Genomic DNA, 20759 nt, shown 5'->3' with positions numbered 1-20759 from the left:
GGAGGAGGTAAATAAAGGAAAAATATCCAAATAACAAATGACATAGTAGTTAGAAGTTATTCTTGCCTTTCAAGCAGGAACTTTAATAATTACAAATTACAAATCCAATTTAATGGGTAATAGAACAGACTTTCATTTGAAAATCAAAAAAAAAAAAAGCCATGCCTAGTCGCTGCAAATGGAAATAGAAATAAATGGTATGGGAAAATTGGTTAAAGTAAAGGTGGACCAATTAACATTGTCGGGTTATCAATTTCCAGCGATAATTGCCATGTATTATTTATAGTCTACCGTTTGGCGGTTGGGCCCGCCACTTCTAACCAATGCCCCAATGACGTCACATTTAATCAATAAAAAACAAAGACGTCATAAGTTTGGGCGGTTGTGGCTTTAGCTGCAACTACAACCGAAGTGGCCGTGTCGCGGACATGCGCACTGAAGCGAGCCAGACAGCATGAATGAATGAATGGCAACAACAACAACACCTGCCAGGTGAGTAGGCATCGACATCGGCAGCGACTACGACGGCAGCAAAACAAAACGCCGGCCGGCAACGTCGACGCCGTCGTCATTGATCCATGGCGAGACCGAGAAAGAGACAGAGAGAGAGAGAGAGAGTGAGTGGAGGGCAGAGACCAAGTCATGACGTCGTTGTTTTTCGTATAGTGTTGTCTCATTCTTGTGTGACGTCATATGCAAAAGAGCAGCAAAGCCTATCGGTCTTTACTGTCATCTCGCTCACATCTGACGTCACATCTAGGCCAGGCCATTTCCTTTCTGGTCTATTTTCGTTAAGCTCTGCCCACATGATGTCACCGACAAAGAGTTTTTCCGCCTGTGTGTGCATTCCATTGCAGCGGAAATAAAAATAGCCAAAGGATAACGACACGTGCAGGCATTTTCTCTCTCCTTTTTTTTTTTTTTTGTTGTCCTTCGTGTGTTGCAAAAATAGGTTGAAACTGAGCCAAAAAAAATGAAAGCAAAACCCACAGGTGTGGGAGGTGTCAACTTAAGCCTAAATAAATAGATTTTAAAAATAAGCTCAACGAAAATCGTTAATCTGTATGAAAGTGAATGAAATTATAGATTTCTATAAAATTTTATTTTTAATTTTCTCATGAAATAAACTATAAATGTGCAGCAAACTAATAACCATTAGTTGAGGCATTATTGATAAGCCAATGATTATCCTGTTCCCTTAGTATGCATTAAGTGGTTAGACAAATGTTCCCAAAAGAGACATTAAGCCTAATTAGTTGGAAATAATTTAGTATTTGCCATTAAAATCAATAAAACCTCTAAGCTTTTGTGTGTATTAGAGTTAGAATATATACTTACATAAGGACTTGCATTCATTATTCTCTTTGATTGAAAAATGAAACGTCATATTTATCAAGTCAACTTGGACTATTGTTACTTAATATATAATCAGGTGATTTTTGACCAGCTGCCAAACTTATGAAGTAACTAAAGTAAAGTAACTAAAATTCTAAACAACCTGCAAATCTGCCATACAAGTTCTTTTATCTTAGCTCTTAGATAAGATCCACCACACGGTGGGAGTAAATAATTCTGAAAGAGATGAAAATCCATTTTCTTACTGCGTTAAGAAGTTGATGATGGCTAATTAAGATGCTCCAACTGAAGAGATACATTTTATTTTATCTTCCGAAATTTGTCACCGACTACAAAGTTTAATTAGCTCACTAAAGGCTTCTTTGCTTAACTTTCCTAGCATACTTTTGGGGAAGTTTATATACTTGTAAAAATAGTCACATATTCCAATGATTGACAACAATTGTTTGAAGTATTAATATGTTATCGAATGGTTTAATAGTTGGACACAAAAATGTATTAAATCTAAGTCCATTTTTATCGTCGTATCAATTGACTAATAAAGTTTATGTAAATTAGGGACTAATAAAACAAAATATTTTTAAAAATATTGTTCTGAAATATCATTTTATATGGTCTTAACTTTTAATCCAAGTGAAGCAGTTTTTAGTTTGTTTAAGGAAAATTGGAAGCGAAATATGTAAGAAAAATCAAAAATAATTTTATATTTTTTTTTAAATATACAAAATTGATTTAAGCACTGGTCATTTAATTACTATTAACTCTTTTTCAATAGTTAACATCATTGTCTTAACTATTGCGGATCTCTTATGGAAAATTAATCGGTTGCATTTTCTCTGTTGAATATTTCAATGTCACTGAGATAGTTGCTTCATTTAAGAACTTGATTTATGTGCAGATGGAAAATATGCTTTAAAGGTTGCTAACTAAATGTATTAGATAACTTAAGCCCCGGCCAAATGGAAACCTGATCCAACGTGGCATCTATTCTAACTATCTATCTATGTATAAGTAGATACAACAAAAGCTATGAGAAAATTGCAATAAATTAAATGGCTCCACTCACAATCTGTCATTGATAAAGAGCAGACGATGTTACAACTGAGGACCAATTGCAGGTTTTTTTTCAGAAGATGGAAGAAGATGCCGACAACTAAATATGAAGCCGTCAACACTTTTAAAAATTTAATGGAATTTAATTTGATATGATTCTTAAAGCTTAAGCTAAAAGAGTTTTTAAGTGACAGCAAGTTAATTTCAATCAGCAGAAGAAATTTTCAACAGGAAAATGAGTAGTGATAGTTATAAGTTTTAACCAGATTTTAAAGTGACAATAAAGACAAGGGTGGAGAATTTACTAGATGAATCTCAAGACTATTTCAAAAACTGGACGACTAGGAACCACCAAGTTTTATAATTAACAGACTTTGTTCCATTATTATAAGGGCAATTCCTAAACCAGTTAAGAATTATTGTTAAATCTTCCGACCTGTTAGGTAGAGCAAGGTTTATTACATTTCAAAAAGGTCAAATTGTGTAATTTTTACAATATTTTTGCGTTTTATTTATAATATTTTGTTAAAAAGACTGTGGAAAGGAATTTTTTTATAATGGATATTCAGCTGAACTGTAAAAGTCTGATCTGTTGATGTGTGTTTACAGACAATTTAAAACTTTTTTTATAAATTTATGTTTAAATAAAGAATAGTTTTAAGATTGTCTAACGCTTTGAACTCTTCCTCCCACACTTTAGCACAGTTTTTAATAGATTTCTTTATGTCTTAAAATCGATTTGATTTTTATACTTTAGTGCTGCAGTTTCTCAGTTTATTATAAGTAGTTTAGTAATACTACACGGTAATAAATTTTTTGAAACTTTTTATAGTTGAGCACCAATATTAATCCTTTATGTTGATCAATTGTGAAGAGGTTTCTTTTCTTTTTTTGGCTTTCAATGATAATATCGTAAATAATCAATCAATATTTAAGGTTTTGCTTGTTTTTTAACGGTGTACGATAAGTAAGCTGCTGTTTTTTCCAGTTACCGCATTGCATGTTTAGTGTTGGCCAAGTCAAGTCGCATCTTTTGGCTTTGGACATTTTCTCACCCGCGGCGCTTCAGACCGGACAACTCCAGCTGGCGACCTCGACCTGTCCCGTGTGCTATGTTCTCCACATAGGTATGTATCTACATACATAGGTAAGTAGTTGTAGACGATCCGTTCGTTGGTCGGTTCGTTGGTTAGTAGCTTGTTGCAGTATTATTTATTGACATTCAATGTGGCATAACTAAAACTAAGCTTCAGCACATTTACGTCTCTATATTCTAAATTGCATAGATTTGTATCAATTGATAGCCAGAGTGTACAATAATTTCCAGAAGAGCTTGGTCAACAAATCGAAAGGCAAAACATGCAACAACAATTGTCGGTAGTCTGCCAGCGGGTTTTTTGCTTCTATATACCTACATATATACATTTTTATGGTTTTTTTGTTTTTCTTCTTTTTGTCAAATCGAAGGTAGCTTTGAGTCTATGGCCACATGGATCCGTAAAGCCTTGACAAGCCTCCGCACGTCTTCGAATGGCGAAAAGATACTGGAGCTGGACCTGAAATCTAAGAATTGTGCAGACTGAATTCGTGTGGCTGGTTGATTGTTTTTCTCTCGAGTTTGCCGGGAAACTGCAGAATTAATTAAATGACTTAAATAAGATGTACTAACAATTTGTGCTAATGTGCCAATCATTTTTACTTGACTATCGTATGCCCCCAAAAGTTCATGTACAGAACAAGTAGGAGTGTAGTGTAAATTAACTTTGCATCATCATCATCATCAGCAACGGTCGAAACGTGCAGCAAACACAACAAAAATTGTAATTTAATATAAAATTAATTTTGTTAGCTCTTTGATTTTTCTTGCATATGGCGTGCCACAAAACAATTTGTAAAAAAATAACTTATACCTCTATGATTTAGCTTTTTAATGCTGAAACAAAGTTTTTACTTTTAAATAAAACTTTAAAATATTTTTCAGATTTAGTTAGATTCTCAATGTATAGCAATTGTTCATTTCCAATTTGTTATATTGAAACATTGAATCCCCATTTATTATGGCTGAAAAATCCTCACAAGAAGTCTACATCTGAAATTGGTTTCAACTGAGAAAGTTTCTCCTCTTCATAACAAACTTAATTTAGAATTAAGTAAATGTAAGAAGATTTTATCTTTTTTCTTTCTTTCATTTAGAGCAGTTGATTAACATTTTGTTCTCAAGGACATTAAGCAAGTTTGATGATGTGGATTACAATAACCTGAATAAGGTTTCTTCTGAGCAAGGTTTTGTAGGGAATAGGGTTAACACGGAGTCTAAAACAGGTCCTAAGCGGTTCATCTTTGGGCTGATGAACTAGCTAAACTGAATCCCAGTCTGAGCCTATCAAGACTGCAGCTGGTGATGATCTTAATGTCACATAAAAGTCTCTGTAGTTATGCGATGCTAAATCATGTGTATTAAAATGCAATAATTAATCCAGTTTTAACTATGAATCAGCAAATACATGTTTATAATTACATTTCGTACCCATTATTACGTATACGCCGGGTGTGACACTTAGACTTCAAAATAAATCTTATGTTAATAATGACAGAAGTTAGGAGCTTATAAAATTCAGTTATATAAACTTCACCAACAAACGAAAGATCAAGTATAAACAAATGATTAAAGACTAAGCGATTGAAGAAATCATTTCCGATCGACTCAAAACATAAACATTTGAATCTTTTAATCCCAACTGTCGTTCCATTGTCTGAGTTTTGGGAGTATCCATATGAAAAGATTCATCACACCATTGATAAGACAGAGGTTGATAAAAGAATATCAAAACAGACTGGGAAAATAAGTATTCATTCAGAGAAAACTTATTAATATATGGTACTTAGCCATTGTTCTAACCCTAATACAAGAAGAAAACTAATTACTAACTAATCTTAATTGACCAATCTTACTATTTCGTCCACTCGTCTCCATTGTTAACCTAGTGCTAGTTTATATATTGCTCTTTAATGGTCCTTCCCATAAACATCATGATGCATGTCCTTTTTAATTTAATGTCTTTGGTTCTGTGTTCTGGGACTAAGCTAAGATGGAGGTCGGTTAGGTTAAGACTTTAAGGCATTAATTTGTGATTTCTACTATGGCTTGAATACTACAATACATTCTATTTATGTTTCATATGCTCCCATATTCAAACAGTCTTTTTAAGCTAAACTTTGGCAAACATTAGAGTTTAGTTTTTGAAACATTCGTTTAAATAAACAGTCTTGAGGTCATTTTCGGGAAAACATTAAGTCAGCATGTTGTCTGTATTCAAGAACTACCAAGATATAATCTAGAATTTTAGAAAGTTTTTTGAAACATTTTAAAGTGAGGAATCATAAATATATTTATTAATCATTTGGTTTACACTCACAAGATTTAGAAACATGAATTTGGGAATCATATTTTTTTGCATATACATACTTTGTGTACATAGGTAAATCATAAAGTTATCCATTTCGTTTTTACGATTGCCTTTTACTTAACAGTAAAATGTTTTATAGACGCCTCCAAAAAATATTCTCCCAAGCATCTGAACAAAAGCAAACACATTTCAAAAGTTCAGTTGGCAAAAGGTGTGCTAAGCGATAGCAAAAGCCATTTCCCATAATCATCACATAGACCCCCCCAACGCCACCCCCCTCAACACAAATTTCTATGGCATCAGCTCGAGCAATTTTAAGGCTTGTCTCTCTCTTATGAAATAAAGAGGAAAAAAAGATATTTTTGTTAAATAATTCACAGGCGTGATTGGACACGCTTTGAGTACATACAAATTGAGGCTTAATTTAAGCTTCTCATGCAACTCAACTTGTATATATATGTACATAGAGATATATAGGATATACATATATCCATCTATGTAAACTCTAAATTGAAGATGCACAAGAGAGTCTATTCGATTACAAAATGTCAAACATTATCGTTTAAACCAGTTAAAGTACACTAATTAGTCAAGAAACAAAGTCAAACACTCAGCAGGCACAGAGGCACAGACATTTGAACATGTCAAGGCACTTTATGCTTGGTGTACTACAACCAAGTCAAAGCTATAACCATTTAAGGAGCAACACGAGGTCAGGCAATCTGGAAGCGGACAACAATCGCCGAGACTGGCTAAGAGAGTGTGATGATAAGTGCCAAAGAGGGGAGCCGAGTGGGGAAGACCGATGACTAACCAATCGACTGTTTGCAGGTGAGTTGATCTCACCAACTGGTCTCTGTCTCAGTTTCTCTCTCTCTCTCTCTCTCCACACTCTCTGGATCTATAACTTGCTGGGCTTCCTGCTGCTTTAACACAGACATCATTTCAATTGGCGCACAAAGATCAAGTAACAATTGAATGCGAAAATTTATTACAAATCGATCGATCGACCATAGTGAATCGAATCTCTACCCCCACCAACCCCCTCGCAAGCCGACAACTAAACATATCGAATATCAAATTGTTTTTTGTAGCTATTTTGTTTTGTATTTTTTATTGTATTATAAATAAATGCCCAAGTGCATCCAAGGTGCCCAAGCTCCAGCAATTATCCGCTGGCTAATGGAGCATTGTGTGCGTGATCATAAATATTGACCACAGACACTACATAGAGAGCACTTCCTTGTGAGTAAATTTTTTTTTTTTTTTTGTACTTGGCTGCTCCCCGAGATTTGTGTTGGTAGAATGACTAAGGCCAGGTGATGGGAATGATGGTCATTCGATTGTGATTTTAACAGATTCCAAAACGAAATTCAAATAAACAAAAAAAGCAACTGAAATTGTCCATTCATTTATCTATAAAGTTGAGTTTCACATGATTTAAGTATGCCAAATACTCTGGATGCTAAAAGTGAAATATGAATAAGTAAATATTAAGTTAATAGACTAGGAATATTAAGTTAATAGAATGAGGAAATTAAGTTAAGCAACGTTGCAGAATTGTGATGTATATAAATTAATGGTAAGGGCCCCTTTATGTATGCAAAAGACAGTAGAGGAAGTTGATTTCGATTAAAATAATGTTCTTACAGTGTACTTACTGATAGCATAGTTTCCTTAATCTTGGTGCCCTTAGAATTCACCACCAAGTGCCTATCCAGAGACGACTTGGCACAACAGGCTATAGCATTGATCACAAACTCATTGGTTATCAATTCACAATCTGTTAGGTCGATTACCTTAAGTTTTTCACACTTCCGCAATAATCTCATGAGGCCCAAATCTGTGACTTGTCCACACCAGGAAAGTGCAAAGGTTTCCAACAATGGCAGATCATTGAAAAACTTAAAGTGATCGTCTTCAAGAACATCATTATTCGTCCAGCGTAATTCCTTCAGAGAGCTCAGTTGCCCAAGATAGCGAACGTGCTCGTTGGTAAAAAGAAATTGGCCAGATAAATGCAAAGTGGTTAGTTTGTTGCCTTTCTGTTCGGCCAATTGGGCCAGAAAACCAAGATTCAACTCATTGGAAGTCATCCAGGTTTTTAGAGTACAGCGTTTGAGCTCCGGCAATTGGGCAATGACTTCAAAATTCATATCACTACCAGAGAAAGACAGCTCCTCCAGTTCAAGGCAGGATTCAGTGATTTTGTCGAATAACGATTGATTCGAAACTTCAAAACAGCAATCATCTAAATCTAGGACTTTTAGAGACTTCAGGGGTATGCCAAATTCCCCAGAATTCCATAGTAGGCAATCACGTAGCACCAGAGTCCGGAGCTTAGAAAATCCGCAAAGATGTTTCCCTAAAATTAAGAAAAACCAAGGTACCAAGCCATGAGAGGTATCAGATAGAGGCACATACCAGAATAACAACCATGGGCGAGCTCAAAGTGTTCCAAATCCTGATTGGCTTCTAAATCAAATGTTAAAACATCATCGACGTCTATGCAATCGATGGATACTTTCTTCAATTTTGTCGATTTGGCCATTATGGTGCGATAATGAAACTCATCGGCCACATTGGTATAGTAAATCTCCTCGAGGTTTTTGCAAAACTCCACTATGAACTCTACTACCAACGATTCCTTTTCAAAAGAGGCACAATCCACCTGAAGTACCTGAATAAATGGTCCAGCCACAGTGAAGAAGTCAATAATATCTGGCAATGTCATCAGTTCCACATCCTCAGCATCTAGGATATTCTTTTGATTACGTGCCCATCTCTCGAAGATATGACGAAATTTGGGGTCGACACAGGCCAGATGCACCTTATCAGATAGCCGAGGTAAATAGGCGAATATGCAGCGGATAATGTCCTCGGGCAAACTCTGTAGACTACGGACCAGGACATCTTCACCGGTCTCCGGCGATTGCCTTAGCTTTCCAGACATACTCCTATGCCCTGCGCTCCTGCTTGCTTTGCACTTGAATTTTTTGATCTACATAGAGCTACATTATTATCTAGGGAACTATGATCAGCATATTTTAATAGTTTATGTTATGTACTTCCTACAGTGACAGCTAAAAGTATGCGGCTGACAGGTGTTTGCAATTTTCATCATTCTAAAGTTTGAGGAATCAGAAACAAGTTTTTTTGTCTGTTTGACAACAATTAATTGCATAATTGACTGAATAAATGCATAAATCAACAAGCGGCTGCAAACAATAACATATCAATGCATTTATTCAATGCACATGAAGAAATTTTAAAATCCAACAGCATTACATTTTCTAAGTTTTATTTTTTTTTATTTATAATTAAACAGTAATTGCTGGTTTTCGTTTAGAACTTCTTAGCTTTACTCTTTTTACTTTTACTTACTTACTTTTTCTCAGTGTGATCTCAACGTAGTTATTTATTTATTAATTTATCCGGATGTATTAGGAATTTTTAAGTTTTGTTCCCTCCGAAAGTGCAAAGGCAGACCAAATTGTGTTGTTGTAATGTATACTTACGATTTTCCCGCATACCACAAATAATGTCCGATGCCATCCGATTAATCTTTTGATTCAAAAGTTTTGAAAGTAAAACGAAAGTATATCCTAAGAGACCCAGACAGAAAACTATGAGACGAATTTAAAGAATAAATTGAAGAATCTTTTCTGATATGGGCAAAAAAAAACGGTAAAAAAGTTTACATTTTATGTAAATTTTTAACGGAAATTTATGGGCAATATTTTCAATTTCGAAAACAAATTCACAATTTGCGCCAGTAATCGATGAGCGATAACTTTACTCCGATAGAATCGATAGCGATAAAAGCTTAATATTTGTTCCGATAGCCAATCTATCGCACCTGCAAAAAAAACGTAAACAAACAATGTCCGAGGAATTAAGTCGCATTTTTCAAGATCTACGAGTTAATTATGCCCCAAATGTAGAATGGGTTGATGTGGAGGAGTACTTATACGGTGAAGAAGCCAGCGATGAGGTTTGGCATGAACGCGCTGTTAAATTCTGGTCGCTTCCCATGTGCAGGACAAACATTTCAAGACAGGAGAATGAATTGTCCCAACTTCGAGAGTTATCAGTGATTATTCGCAGGATACGTGAAGCCAACCAGCCCACTTACAATAGTACCCATGACAACTGGGCGAACCTTATTAACGTGTCACCGGCTGATGCCTATCTAGCATATATTTACACCCTAGTCAGCCTGGCCAATCCTCCGGAACACATTCTAAAAGCAGCACCCAGTGGCCTAAATAGAAACCTTAACCTGCAGTTGGCAGTTAACGCAGTTAGCACTTACTTTCTTACGCTTACCATTCCGGGTGCGAAGAGTTTCGGTATCTTCGATCAGGACATTATTGAGCAAGTGCTGAAAGTGTTTAAACTGCTGGAACTGAATGGATATCGCAACGAACGAACCATTTGGATGTATTTTCTGACCGTCTGTGATGATCTGAAATTGGTATTCCGCTATGTACATTTCAAGGAGCATTTACAGCCTCGTGACAAGATCATTCGGTGTCTGATGGAGATTTTATACAACAACTTCAAGATGGGCTATCCTAATCCCTGTAAGTGAAAACATTTTTAAATGAACTAATGTTCTTTAATTTAAACTAAATTTAATCAACTTGAGTAATTCAAAATTACAAAAAAAATTGCAAATTGGCGCAGTTTTTTTGTACAGTTATAATCTGGCGCCAAATATGTCAGTGCTTACTAACGCGAAATTGCCGCAGCTGATTGTCAGTGTTGCCTAAGACAAACAGCCGCAGCTGTTAAACAGAGCTGAAAAAAAACTTTCTATGTGATTCTTAATAATAAAACCAAAATAATATCCTGGAAACATAATATCCATGCTGCGCCGGCTACTTTCCGCCACTGGGAGATGGCAGTGTCAGCAATTGCTGAGAAGCAATCGATCACAGTCATTGCCCCACCGAATCCGATGGAAGTCCACCGACCCGGCGGAAGAAGCCCGGAAGCTGCGCTCCAGATCAACGTTGTACTACATAACGGCTGGTGGAGTGCTCATCGTGGGACTTAGCTATGCAGCCGTACCACTATACAGCATTTTCTGTCAAGCCTACAGCTATGGGGGCACCACTCTGCAAGGCCATGATGCCGAGAAGGTGGAGCATATGGTAAAGGTGAAGGATCGTGTGCTAAAGATACGCTTTAACGCTGACATTGGCTCCTCTATGCGTTGGAACTTCAAGCCTCAGCAATACGAGATCAAAGTGGCGCCAGGAGAAACAGCATTGGCCTTCTATACTGCCCGCAATCCAACAGATAAGCCCGTCATTGGAATCAGTACTTACAATGTGATTCCTTTCGAGGCTGGAGCTTATTTTAATAAAATCCAATGCTTCTGCTTCGAGGAGCAACAACTAAATCCCCACGAGGAGGTCGATATGCCAGTTTTCTTCTATATTGACCCGGAAATAGTTCAAGATCCAGCGTTGGAGCACTGTGATACAATCACACTGTCCTATACCTTCTTCGAGGCAAAAGAAGGCTTGCAACTGAACTTCCCCAGCTACGCAAAGCCGCATACACAAAGTGTTGTTCAAAGTTAATTAATAATTGTTACCTAAACATTTTATATAATTTAAATGAAATAAATTCGTTAAAATCACGATATAGAGAGACGAAAGATTGTACACAAAATGTTGAGTTTTATGACGTCGACATTGCAGTTATCCTGAAGACTGTACTATTGCTCATAACTGTTATCTACGAAAAACAATTTAATAGGTTTTGAATATCAGACACTAACGTCAATATAAGAGTTAAGTGGATTAAAATAGTTTATAAAACTCAACAGCTTGCTTCATCTTAGGATTAAGTACCGTGTGTTAAAACGATAACAGTGCCTGCAACAGCTGTTTTCAGTTTGAAAGCAACTGTGTTTATGGTATCGCTTGAGTTTGAAAGTCATTGCTTAGCATCATATGGAGGAATTATAAATAGATTAAAAAAGAGAAGAATCAAAAGGCATTCTCCAGCAGTTTAGTTGACGCCGCCACCGCCGCTTCCGTCAGATAGTGCGTGTATGACCTATTTGAACTCCGGCAAGAGCTAGGAATGACGTGGCAATGGAGAAACAAGTGATTTTGTGCCTGATTTTAATATATGCTGCATTTGCATTCGGCTTGTCCCTGCAGGAGGAGCAGCAGGAGGAGTACCTGCTACCCACAGTGCTGGTCACACTCCTAGTTCGGAATAAGGCGCATGTTTTACCCATGTTCCTCAGTTATTTGGCCCAACTTGACTATCCCAAAGATCGTTTAGCGATTTGGTATGTAATTGCAATGTGCTCCATTTGAAATCTAATAATCCAAACTGGCCATTTCCCCTCAGGGTGCGTTGTGACCACAGCAGTGACAATAGCATTGAAATCCTGCAGCAATGGTTGGAACAAACTGCTGATTTTTATCACAGCGTCAACTATGCCCTTGATAATGATGAAACTGTGGGACCAAGTCATCATAATGAAACCTCACCGTACGATTGGCCGGTGTCACGTTTCAAGCATGTGATTGCACTGAAAGAGGAAGCTTTTGAGTATGCTCGTGATATTTGGGCTGATTTTGTATTTTTCTTGGATGCCGATGTCATGTTGACAGAAAAGCAAACTCTAAAATCTCTGACTGGACTGCGTCTGCCAATTGTGGCACCCATGCTGCTGTCAGAGGGTTTGTACTCCAATTTTTGGTGTGGCATGACCGAGGATTATTATTACCAGCGCACGGACGAATATAAGGAAATCTATCAAGTTAAAAAACTGGGCGTCTTTCAAGTCCCCATGATACACACAGCCGTGCTGGTGGACATGAATTACAAAGGAACACGAAATCTGACTTTTGATAGAGTACGTTTGCAAGAACTGCAGAAAAATCGTAACCAGAGTCCCATCTATGAAGGACCTGCAGATGATATTATTGTGTTTGCCATTTCGGCGAATAGTTCTGGCATTCCATTGCATGTGAGCAACGAGCTTGCCTTTGGTTATGTGCTACAGCCATTGGAACCGAGTGATACGCTCGAACAAGATTTACTCCAGATAATTAATATCCGAGCTAATATGGTAAATGATTTGGGCGCTGTTCCGCCGTTTTTGGATTATTTCCAAGAATCGGTTCAGCTGCCAGAGAAAAGTAAATTAAGTCTGGATCACATATACATGATCAATCTTGATAGACGTCCTGAACGTCGTCAGAAAATGGAAAATCTCTTCGACGAGCTGGGACTGAATGTAGAGCATTTTTCGGCTGTGGATGGCAAACAGTTGAATTCAGAACGACTACAGGAGATGGGAATACAATTTCTATCCGGCTATGAGGATCCCTATCATCATCGTGCCATGACTATGGGAGAAATTGGCTGTTTTCTCAGTCACTATAACATTTGGAAACAGATGTTGGAGCTAAACCAGAAGGAGGTTCTGATTCTAGAAGACGATATACGCTTCGAACCCTATTTCACAGGGAATGCCAAACGTGTCATCGATCAGGCCAGAAATGCAGTGGAATATGATCTAATATACTTTGGACGAAAGCGATTGAAAGAGGAGACCGAGCCTTGGGTGGAAGGAGCAGATAGCCTCGTGCATGCTGGCTACTCATATTGGACTCTAGGCTATGTCATTTCGCTGGAAGGTGCACGCAAACTGTTGGCCGCCAATCCGTTGAAAAATCTGATACCAGTTGATGAATTTTTACCCCTTATGTTTGATCGTCATCCAAATAAGACTTGGAGCTCGGCGTTTGAAGAGCGTAATCTTATTGCCTTGAGTGCTGCTCCACTCTTACTCTATCCCATTCACTATACTGGCGAATCGGGTTATATTTCCGATACTGAGGACTCGCAGCAAATTAATGTGGAGGCTGCCACCACAACAAGTGACAGCGAGGCACGCCTGAAGAGCGATCGCGAACACATTTTCATTAGCCAAGATGACAACCACATGTTGGATCAATTGTCCTCTATGGTGATTGCCAAGAGCCACCAAGAGCTCTAAATTAATTGACTCCAATATACATACATTTATAATGCCAAATCGATTTAGATTTAAACTAAGTTAAATTCTAATCCAACAACATGCCAAATGTGCCTTATAGAAGTTAGGCTTAGTTTAAGCTTTTTTTATACCAAACCACCAAATCCAAAAATGCAACGAATGATCAAACTAGTTTATAAGAATGAATCTCTCCCAATTTTACTATTATCAGACGTTTATCATTATTGATAACAAGTTTCTTGAAATTCTACAAATTTGGCTTAACTTTTACTGACAATTGCAGTAACATTCTAAGACTATAATTCCAATAAATTGAATGAAATAAAATAATGTATATACCTTAATTAAACAGGCCGCCAATCTCTGGGCCTGTGGTTGTTAAAACAAGAAGTGTATATCCTTTTTAAGTTTTTTCGTGATTATAAATTTATTATAAAACAGTCAACTTTAAACCTTAACATCCCCCAATAGCTATAATTATATATTAGATATATATTATGGGTTAACCCATAGCTCCCCGCATAAACATATTCTTAATGGGCGGTAAGTTCTGGGTCAGCTGCAGACCGAGACTTCGTAGCAATACCACAGGGCTAAACTCAGTGGAGTAGAGCGTATGAAGGCCATGGACTCCAATCATAATTGGCACATTCTTGGTCAGACATTGTCGTTCGTATTTAAGTAGATGTTGCTTGTCACCCAGCTTAAAACCAGCATATGCAGCAGTAGCCAGAGTATCTACAAGATAGCGTACATCACTAAATCCCAAATTCACACCTTGACCGGCCAATGGATGGACACGATGAGCTGCATCGCCCACCAAAGCGGCACCAGTGGTTACATAGGAGGAGGCATGCAAAAATCCTAATGGGAAAGTGGCCCGAGAACCGGTCTGGACGCCAGTCACTCGTGGAGGATACTGCAATTGATTCTGAGCAGAAGTGTGCCCAAAGAAGGCATTCAAAGCCTGCAAAGCCTTGTCGGCCAATTCCACACGTGGATACTGTCTGCAAAAAGCTTCATTCAGAGCATCCACAAATTCGGCAGGCGGCAAAGCTTGCAATTGCTTTGCATGTGTAACTGATGTACTCCATACCAATGAACTTTGTTTCGGACTCAATGGCAACAGAGCCACTGGACCGTTGGGTAGAAAACGTTGAAATGCCACCGAATTGTCGCCAGCATCGTCGCTTAAGTCCAATGTAGCCACCAAGCCCATACGCTCATAGTTAAGCGAAAAGACATCCACACCCATTTCCTTGCGCACTATCGAATTCGCTCCGTCCGCACCAATGAGCAGGTCGCATGTGAAGGAGCGTCCATCTTGTAATTTAAGCTCGGAAGTATTTCTATTGTCCTGGGCGTCTTTGGGTAGCCGCACACTCTCAATCCTGGCCTTATTCAATACCTGGACATTGGTGGCTTCTTTCAAGCGTGTGTAAACCGCATCCAGAATCAAGTCGTTTTCTATAATGCAAGCCACATCGCTGGCAAAGTTATTGTCTTGAAAATGGATGAGGGCATCACTATGTGACTCCCACACCTGCATCTGTTTGACGGATTTAAAACGTGCCGCCTCAATCAGTGGCCAGACCTCAATGGACTTGAATAACTCAATGGAGTTTTTGTTGATGGCAGACACACGATTTTGGTATGGACCACTTGCATTGAAGCCCTTGAACTGTGGAGCTCCCTCCAGCAGCAGGACTTTCTTGTTGGCAAAAGTTGCTTTCTTTGCCAGAGCAGCGGCCAAAGTTGTGCCCACCAAACCACCGCCTCCGATGATAATGTCAAAATGTTCCGAGCGATCTGCTGTTGTGCCGGAAGACAGCAAGCGAGCGCTAATCCTGCGGAGTTTAGGCGTTGCCGCCAGCACTCCATTCCTGCGCAATAGGACGAACATAATCCTGTAAGCTGATGAAACGGAAGGATTATAATCTGTTTTTCTTATTGCTACTGTTTTGCGAAATGTTACACTTGATTTTCAGGTGCTATCGATAACACACAGACAGTGAGTCAAAAATGTATTGAGACACTCACAAACTTAAATTTTTCAAAACAGATGCATAAGGGAAACGGTAAACTTAGAGATTTATGTTTGAAATTTGTTATTTTAGGCAATACTTTTTTGACTTACTGTAAATGTATCGATAAACACATCACAAGAGGAATTATCGATGTGGCGCACTTTTTTTTAAATTTACAGGCGCTGCCACTTTGCACACCAAATGCTATGAGCTGTTCGAGGAAATAGCCACGGAACACAATGGCGACGTTTACGAGACATTACAATTGATATTGCGGCAATCTTTCCCCATGCACATCTATGCAGATAGCCCCCAGACTGTGGGTGGTAGTCGTCGAGGAGGCGCCATGAAGAGTGGTGAACATATATCCGATTGCTTTATCAATCTAATTGGAAAATATCCGGACATATTGACGCGTATCTTGCATTTCTACATTGAATGTGTTGTCACGAATCCTATTAAAGCGGTAAGTAGGTTAGCTTACAACACCAACGGACTAACTAAGCTATTATTTTGTTTTTCACAGTGGAAAAGCACGGATGAGAAGGTGGCCATTGGATATGCAGCCAAATACGATGGAGCGCTTTTTGCCAAGTGCAATAAATCATGTACGGATTTTATTATAGAGGCCATTAAGGCAGACGATGCTGTTGGGATACAAACCAGAGCCCTCGATCTTGCCGAGCGTATATTGCAGCATCAAACTGAAGTCCAGTGGAGCATTTTCCGCTATGAAGTATCCAAAGTGCCACGAGAGGTGGGACTGATAAGGGAAGTGATGCGATCCCTCAACGATCGAACGTTTACGGTGCGGCGCAAAGCATGCCAAATGTTAATTATGGCCCTCAAACAAGGCTCGCCCATGACCAATAAAATACTGGATGAGAGCATAAGATTTGTTCAATTCGAGGACGATGACGTTGAGACACTTAACGAACCAGGTGCTCATCGGAATGAACTGCGTTTCGAGAAGCCGGGCATTGTACAATATGCATTCAGCTTCGAGGGTCACGAAGCTCTTGAGACAGAAGTCAAGAATTTACCTCAAATTATCTATCAGCGTTTTCTCAACTCAGATAATGGCTTGGCACGTGCAGCTGGCATTGCCTTGCTGGAACGCCTTATCCTAATTAATCCCTTGATCATTTACAATACGAATTTTGTGCGGGAGACATCGTTACTGGCTGTGGATAGATTGGCTTCAGTACGGAAATCAGCTCTAGAAATGATTGAAACTCTATTGCAGACTTACTCCAATTGTTTTGCTCTAATTTGTGTATATTGTCGAATATGGGCATGTCTGCTCAGCGATGAAGATGTCGCACTGCAGAAGCAATCCTTGCAAGTGAGTTTCAAAGAGTCACAAATCTTAAAAGAATTGTCTCATATTTTGTATAATTTGCAGAGTTTTAATCAAGTTGTCTTAAAAAATATACAACCCATGGAGTATTCTAATGAGCCGAGGCATTTTATGCCTTGGCGAATTGTTGGCACATTGTTAATGACCCAACCACGGTCATATCTTCAAGAACGTTTTGCCATGCTACTGGATAAAGAACCAATTGTCACGTAAGTTCACTTATGGGCGTTTCAACTGAATTCCTTTTAACATTCAAATTTAATTCACAGACCCAAACTGGTTGATGTAATCATCTCTCATTTATCCACTTCAACGGCAACGGAAGCTTGGGCTCTATTGTTGTTCTTGTCTAGTCGGATAACCAACAAATTGGATGCACTAATCAGTATTTTTAATGGCTTATCCTCTTACAGCATGAAGACAAATCAATTGTTAGCTTTACAATTGATTATCTGCTGTCTGGCCAACTTTTCTAAGCCAGCTCTGAACCAACTATTTGAGCGACTTTTGACGGCATTGCGTTCGGGTAGCATTTGGTTGGGTCTCATATCGAGTGCAATAAATCTTCTGAATCAAATTCATTACTTATCCCTCAGCCAAGCGCCATCAATGGGCTCTGATGGTGCAAATTGGCAAATAGAGTTACTTGAGGATCTGAGAGATGAGATACTGTCTTGTGCGGGCAACTTTCAAGAGGAGTACACGCGGTTACAGTGCCTCTTGGGTGCCTATACGGAAATTATTGTAATGCTGCCACAGGATGTGGATGAACGCATTGTTGGCATTGTTTTTAAGTATTTGCAGGAGTGCACCAAATTGAATGAATCTCAGTTCGACACCGATAATGAGCGCATGACTAACTGGATGATTGTCATTGCTGGTCGCCTGTGTCTGCGCGACAATCATCTGGCCAATAGCTTGGCTCGCATATTTAAGGTCATATTAACCAAAAATGATAGACCACAGATTATAAATACCACACTAATTGCCCTTAACGATCTCGGCCAGAAGCATCCATCGATTTTGGAAAACAATTTTCAATGCATTCTGGGCAAACTTAATTCAAACTTTGCCATGACTCGTGTCAGGACATTCCGCTGTGTAAAGGATGTAATACTTTCGGGAAACATTAAGCTAAAGGGTCCCATTTTGACATCTTTGCTGGCAAGTTTAGTGGATGAAAGTCCCGAGGTGGCTCGGGAGGCGGATGCATTTTTCATACGCTATAAGCGTTTGTATGATAAACTTTTGTTTGAACATTGCCTTAAGGAGTGCCCGTTTGACTTGAATGATCAGTCCATGTTGAGGGGAGTGCAATCGAACACGAAATATCAATCACCACTCAAGGGTGAGGATATGACTAGAAATCGAAGACTATTATACAATCATATCATATCCACCATGGAAGATCATAAACTTCTTATGTACTTTGGACAACTTAAATTATTGGCAGGTGAGTTTGGAAATTTAAACTTGCATTGCATCTCACAAAATCCCTTAATCTTACAGAGAAAACCAAGGATAAGGCATTTGTGACGTCGCCTGGCTCTTTGGCTGTTGTTCAGGATATGCTTTTCATAATGCGTCGAATTTGTTTTCACACAAAGGGCAAGAAAGCAAGCAGCGCACGCGGCGATGGTGAGAATAGTGATGAGGGCGAGGAGGAATCTGCCCCACCGCCACCACCCACACCGTCGCCATCAGCAGCAGCATCAACATCAGAGAATGCAGCACCCAAAGGCCGAGGTCGTGGTGCTCGTCAACGTGACGCTTTAGAGGAGCCTGTAAGCCTAATCAATTAGAAATTAATCTATGAATTTAAGTGAAATATCTTCTTGTTTTCCCCACTACAGTTGAAGCAACTGGAACGCTGTTTACGTTATGTTGAAGAAACATATCGAAATCTTCAGTCTGTGATGAATCCACAATTACAGCATGCATTTGACAATCTATGCCGGGCCATGGCTATGCGTTTCCCCACCTACATTGAGTTTGCTCAACCTTTAGAGTTTTGGCAAAAGTTTCGCGGCGGCTCCAAGACACCGAAAAGAAAGCAACGAAAAGCCCAACAACGTAACGAAGATGATGAGGATATGGATCCAGATGTAGAAAATGAGGCCACGGAACAGTCTCAAATGGCCGAAGGTTTTAGTGATAGCGATAATGAACTGCCGCTGGAACGTCACAAAGCGGCTCCCTCAAAAACAAGATTGGGGCAGCGCAAATCCAGCTGCGATATGCTAGTTACGGAACTAATTTTCCAACCACCCGACTGGTAGAACAATAAAACTACTAATAAACGAGTTTTTCGTTATCGACTCTATTTAGAGTTTACTCCAAACAACTGTCTTCCACAATCATGTTGATGGCTCGCGTTAGCTCATTGATCACCAGATGACCAATATGCACCTCATTGAGACCCATTTGCTCAGCTTCTATTGCCTGAACGAACATACATTCAAATAAAGCAGCATTGACCGCTGGTGAAAAGACTCTTGAGCCAGCTGCTTCCTTTCGCTTCTTTGTCGTCGTTTCCTTTTTAGTTGTCCCTGGACCTTGTGTAGTAGGCTTAGCTTCTCCAGGCGGAGCACTGGCTTTAAGAGTAGCATTCGAGGAACTTTCTTCATTGACGCCAACCTTGGGTTCTTGCTGGGCTTTAGCTGATGATTGCTCGCTTCCTTTGCTTGGCATCAATGCAGTCGCGGAAGAAGTTTTCCGTGATAGTGGTGCTGGTTGTGGCACCACTCTAGTGATAACAGATCTGCCACTACCTTTCGTGGCTTGACTTGTGCCTGCCTTGGCGGCCTTGGCAGCAGCAGCTGCAGCCTTAGCAGTCAAAATGGCGCCACGATCACGTTTTGCAGCCGTGGCTTTTGGTTGTGGCGTTACATTCTTACGCTCCTGCGTGTTGCGGCAATCTCATGAAGAAAAGCCAAAGGTTAACTCAATCGGTTGTGCCTTTCCATTTAAAATTTAACTACATACCAATACAGCGACAATATTTTGAGCAAATCGACATGGACTGGTAGCAATCGCAATAGTTTTTGATGCATTGCGAACGCTTGCAAGAGCATCCCTTGATGGTCGGTTGCTGTGCTTGTCCCTTGGCTGAACGTTTTCCCGTACCACTTGGAGCAGCTTTTTCCATTATTTTTGCTATGATTTTCACTTGGAATATTTTTTTACTAGCTGTCAGCTACGACGAGAAGTTATTACATTAAAGTGTTAAGTTAAAGTGACATGTGTCACTTTAAGAAGATTCTTTATAAGAAAATGTTAGGATTAGGGACGGAAATAATTCAATGTTATTAAAAAACAAATATATCGGAATATAGGAATTATTATTCTTTAATTTGTTTAGATTTTCTTCATTTGATTTAATTTAAATTCTACTGAAAACTTAAACTCTTTCTTGGAAAATTTTGGCTCTGGATAGATGGGTTTGTTTCTCAATACAGAAGCAATTACTCCAAAACGCGCATTGTTCCTTATTCCTTGGTTGGAAATCGTAAAAATTG

At 38.9% G+C, this 20759-nt stretch overlaps 6 protein-coding genes across 6 annotated transcripts; 3 read left to right on the top strand and 3 right to left on the bottom strand.

Annotated features, from left to right (window-relative positions):
* Positions 1-6903: 6903 nt before the first annotated feature.
* On the bottom strand, positions 6904-8808 carry LOC137581127 (uncharacterized). The gene is made up of 3 exons (XM_068295296.1): positions 8241-8808; positions 7478-8181; positions 6904-7281 (listed from the first exon to the last, which is right to left on the bottom strand). Exons 1-3 carry the CDS (start codon positions 8767-8769, stop codon positions 7225-7227), a joined length of 1290 nt encoding a protein of 429 aa, XP_068151397.1. The 5' UTR covers positions 8770-8808; the 3' UTR covers positions 6904-7224.
* Positions 8809-9666: 858 nt separating this feature from the next.
* Positions 9667-19544, top strand: Cap-D3 (Chromosome associated protein D3). The gene is made up of 7 exons (XM_068295354.1): positions 9667-10402; positions 16061-16347; positions 16408-17226; positions 17287-17450; positions 17511-18694; positions 18751-19025; positions 19095-19544. Exons 1-7 carry the CDS (start codon positions 9700-9702, stop codon positions 19518-19520), a joined length of 3858 nt encoding a protein of 1285 aa, XP_068151455.1. The 5' UTR covers positions 9667-9699; the 3' UTR covers positions 19521-19544.
* On the top strand, positions 10569-11472 carry Cox11 (Cytochrome c oxidase copper chaperone COX11). The gene has a single exon (XM_068295356.1). It carries the CDS (start codon positions 10688-10690, stop codon positions 11408-11410), a length of 723 nt encoding a protein of 240 aa, XP_068151457.1. The 5' UTR covers positions 10569-10687; the 3' UTR covers positions 11411-11472.
* On the top strand, positions 11722-14005 carry LOC137581123 (glycosyltransferase 25 family member). Its single transcript, XM_068295293.1, has 2 exons — positions 11722-12132; positions 12195-14005. The coding sequence occupies exons 1-2, from the start codon at positions 11930-11932 to the stop codon at positions 13852-13854; spliced, it is 1863 nt and encodes a 620-aa protein (XP_068151394.1). The 5' UTR covers positions 11722-11929; the 3' UTR covers positions 13855-14005.
* Coq6 (ubiquinone biosynthesis protein COQ6, mitochondrial) lies at positions 14027-15853 on the bottom strand. Its single transcript, XM_068295294.1, has 2 exons — positions 15830-15853; positions 14027-15768 (listed from the first exon to the last, which is right to left on the bottom strand). Exon 2 carries the CDS (start codon positions 15755-15757, stop codon positions 14357-14359), a length of 1401 nt encoding a protein of 466 aa, XP_068151395.1. The 5' UTR covers positions 15758-15768; positions 15830-15853; the 3' UTR covers positions 14027-14356.
* Position 19545: 1 nt separating the features above from the next.
* On the bottom strand, positions 19546-20405 carry tomb (tombola). Its single transcript, XM_068295355.1, has 2 exons — positions 20227-20405; positions 19546-20159 (listed from the first exon to the last, which is right to left on the bottom strand). The coding sequence occupies exons 1-2, from the start codon at positions 20387-20389 to the stop codon at positions 19573-19575; spliced, it is 750 nt and encodes a 249-aa protein (XP_068151456.1). The 5' UTR covers positions 20390-20405; the 3' UTR covers positions 19546-19572.
* Positions 20406-20759: the final 354 nt, after the last annotated feature.

This window comes from Drosophila tropicalis, unplaced genomic scaffold (genome assembly GCF_018151085.1).
Source record: "Drosophila tropicalis isolate 14030-0801.00 unplaced genomic scaffold, ASM1815108v1 contig_845, whole genome shotgun sequence".
NCBI lineage: Eukaryota > Metazoa > Arthropoda > Insecta > Diptera > Drosophilidae > Drosophila > Drosophila tropicalis.
Note: the sequence above shows the minus strand (reverse complement) of the source record. Positions and strands in the feature narration are given on the sequence as shown.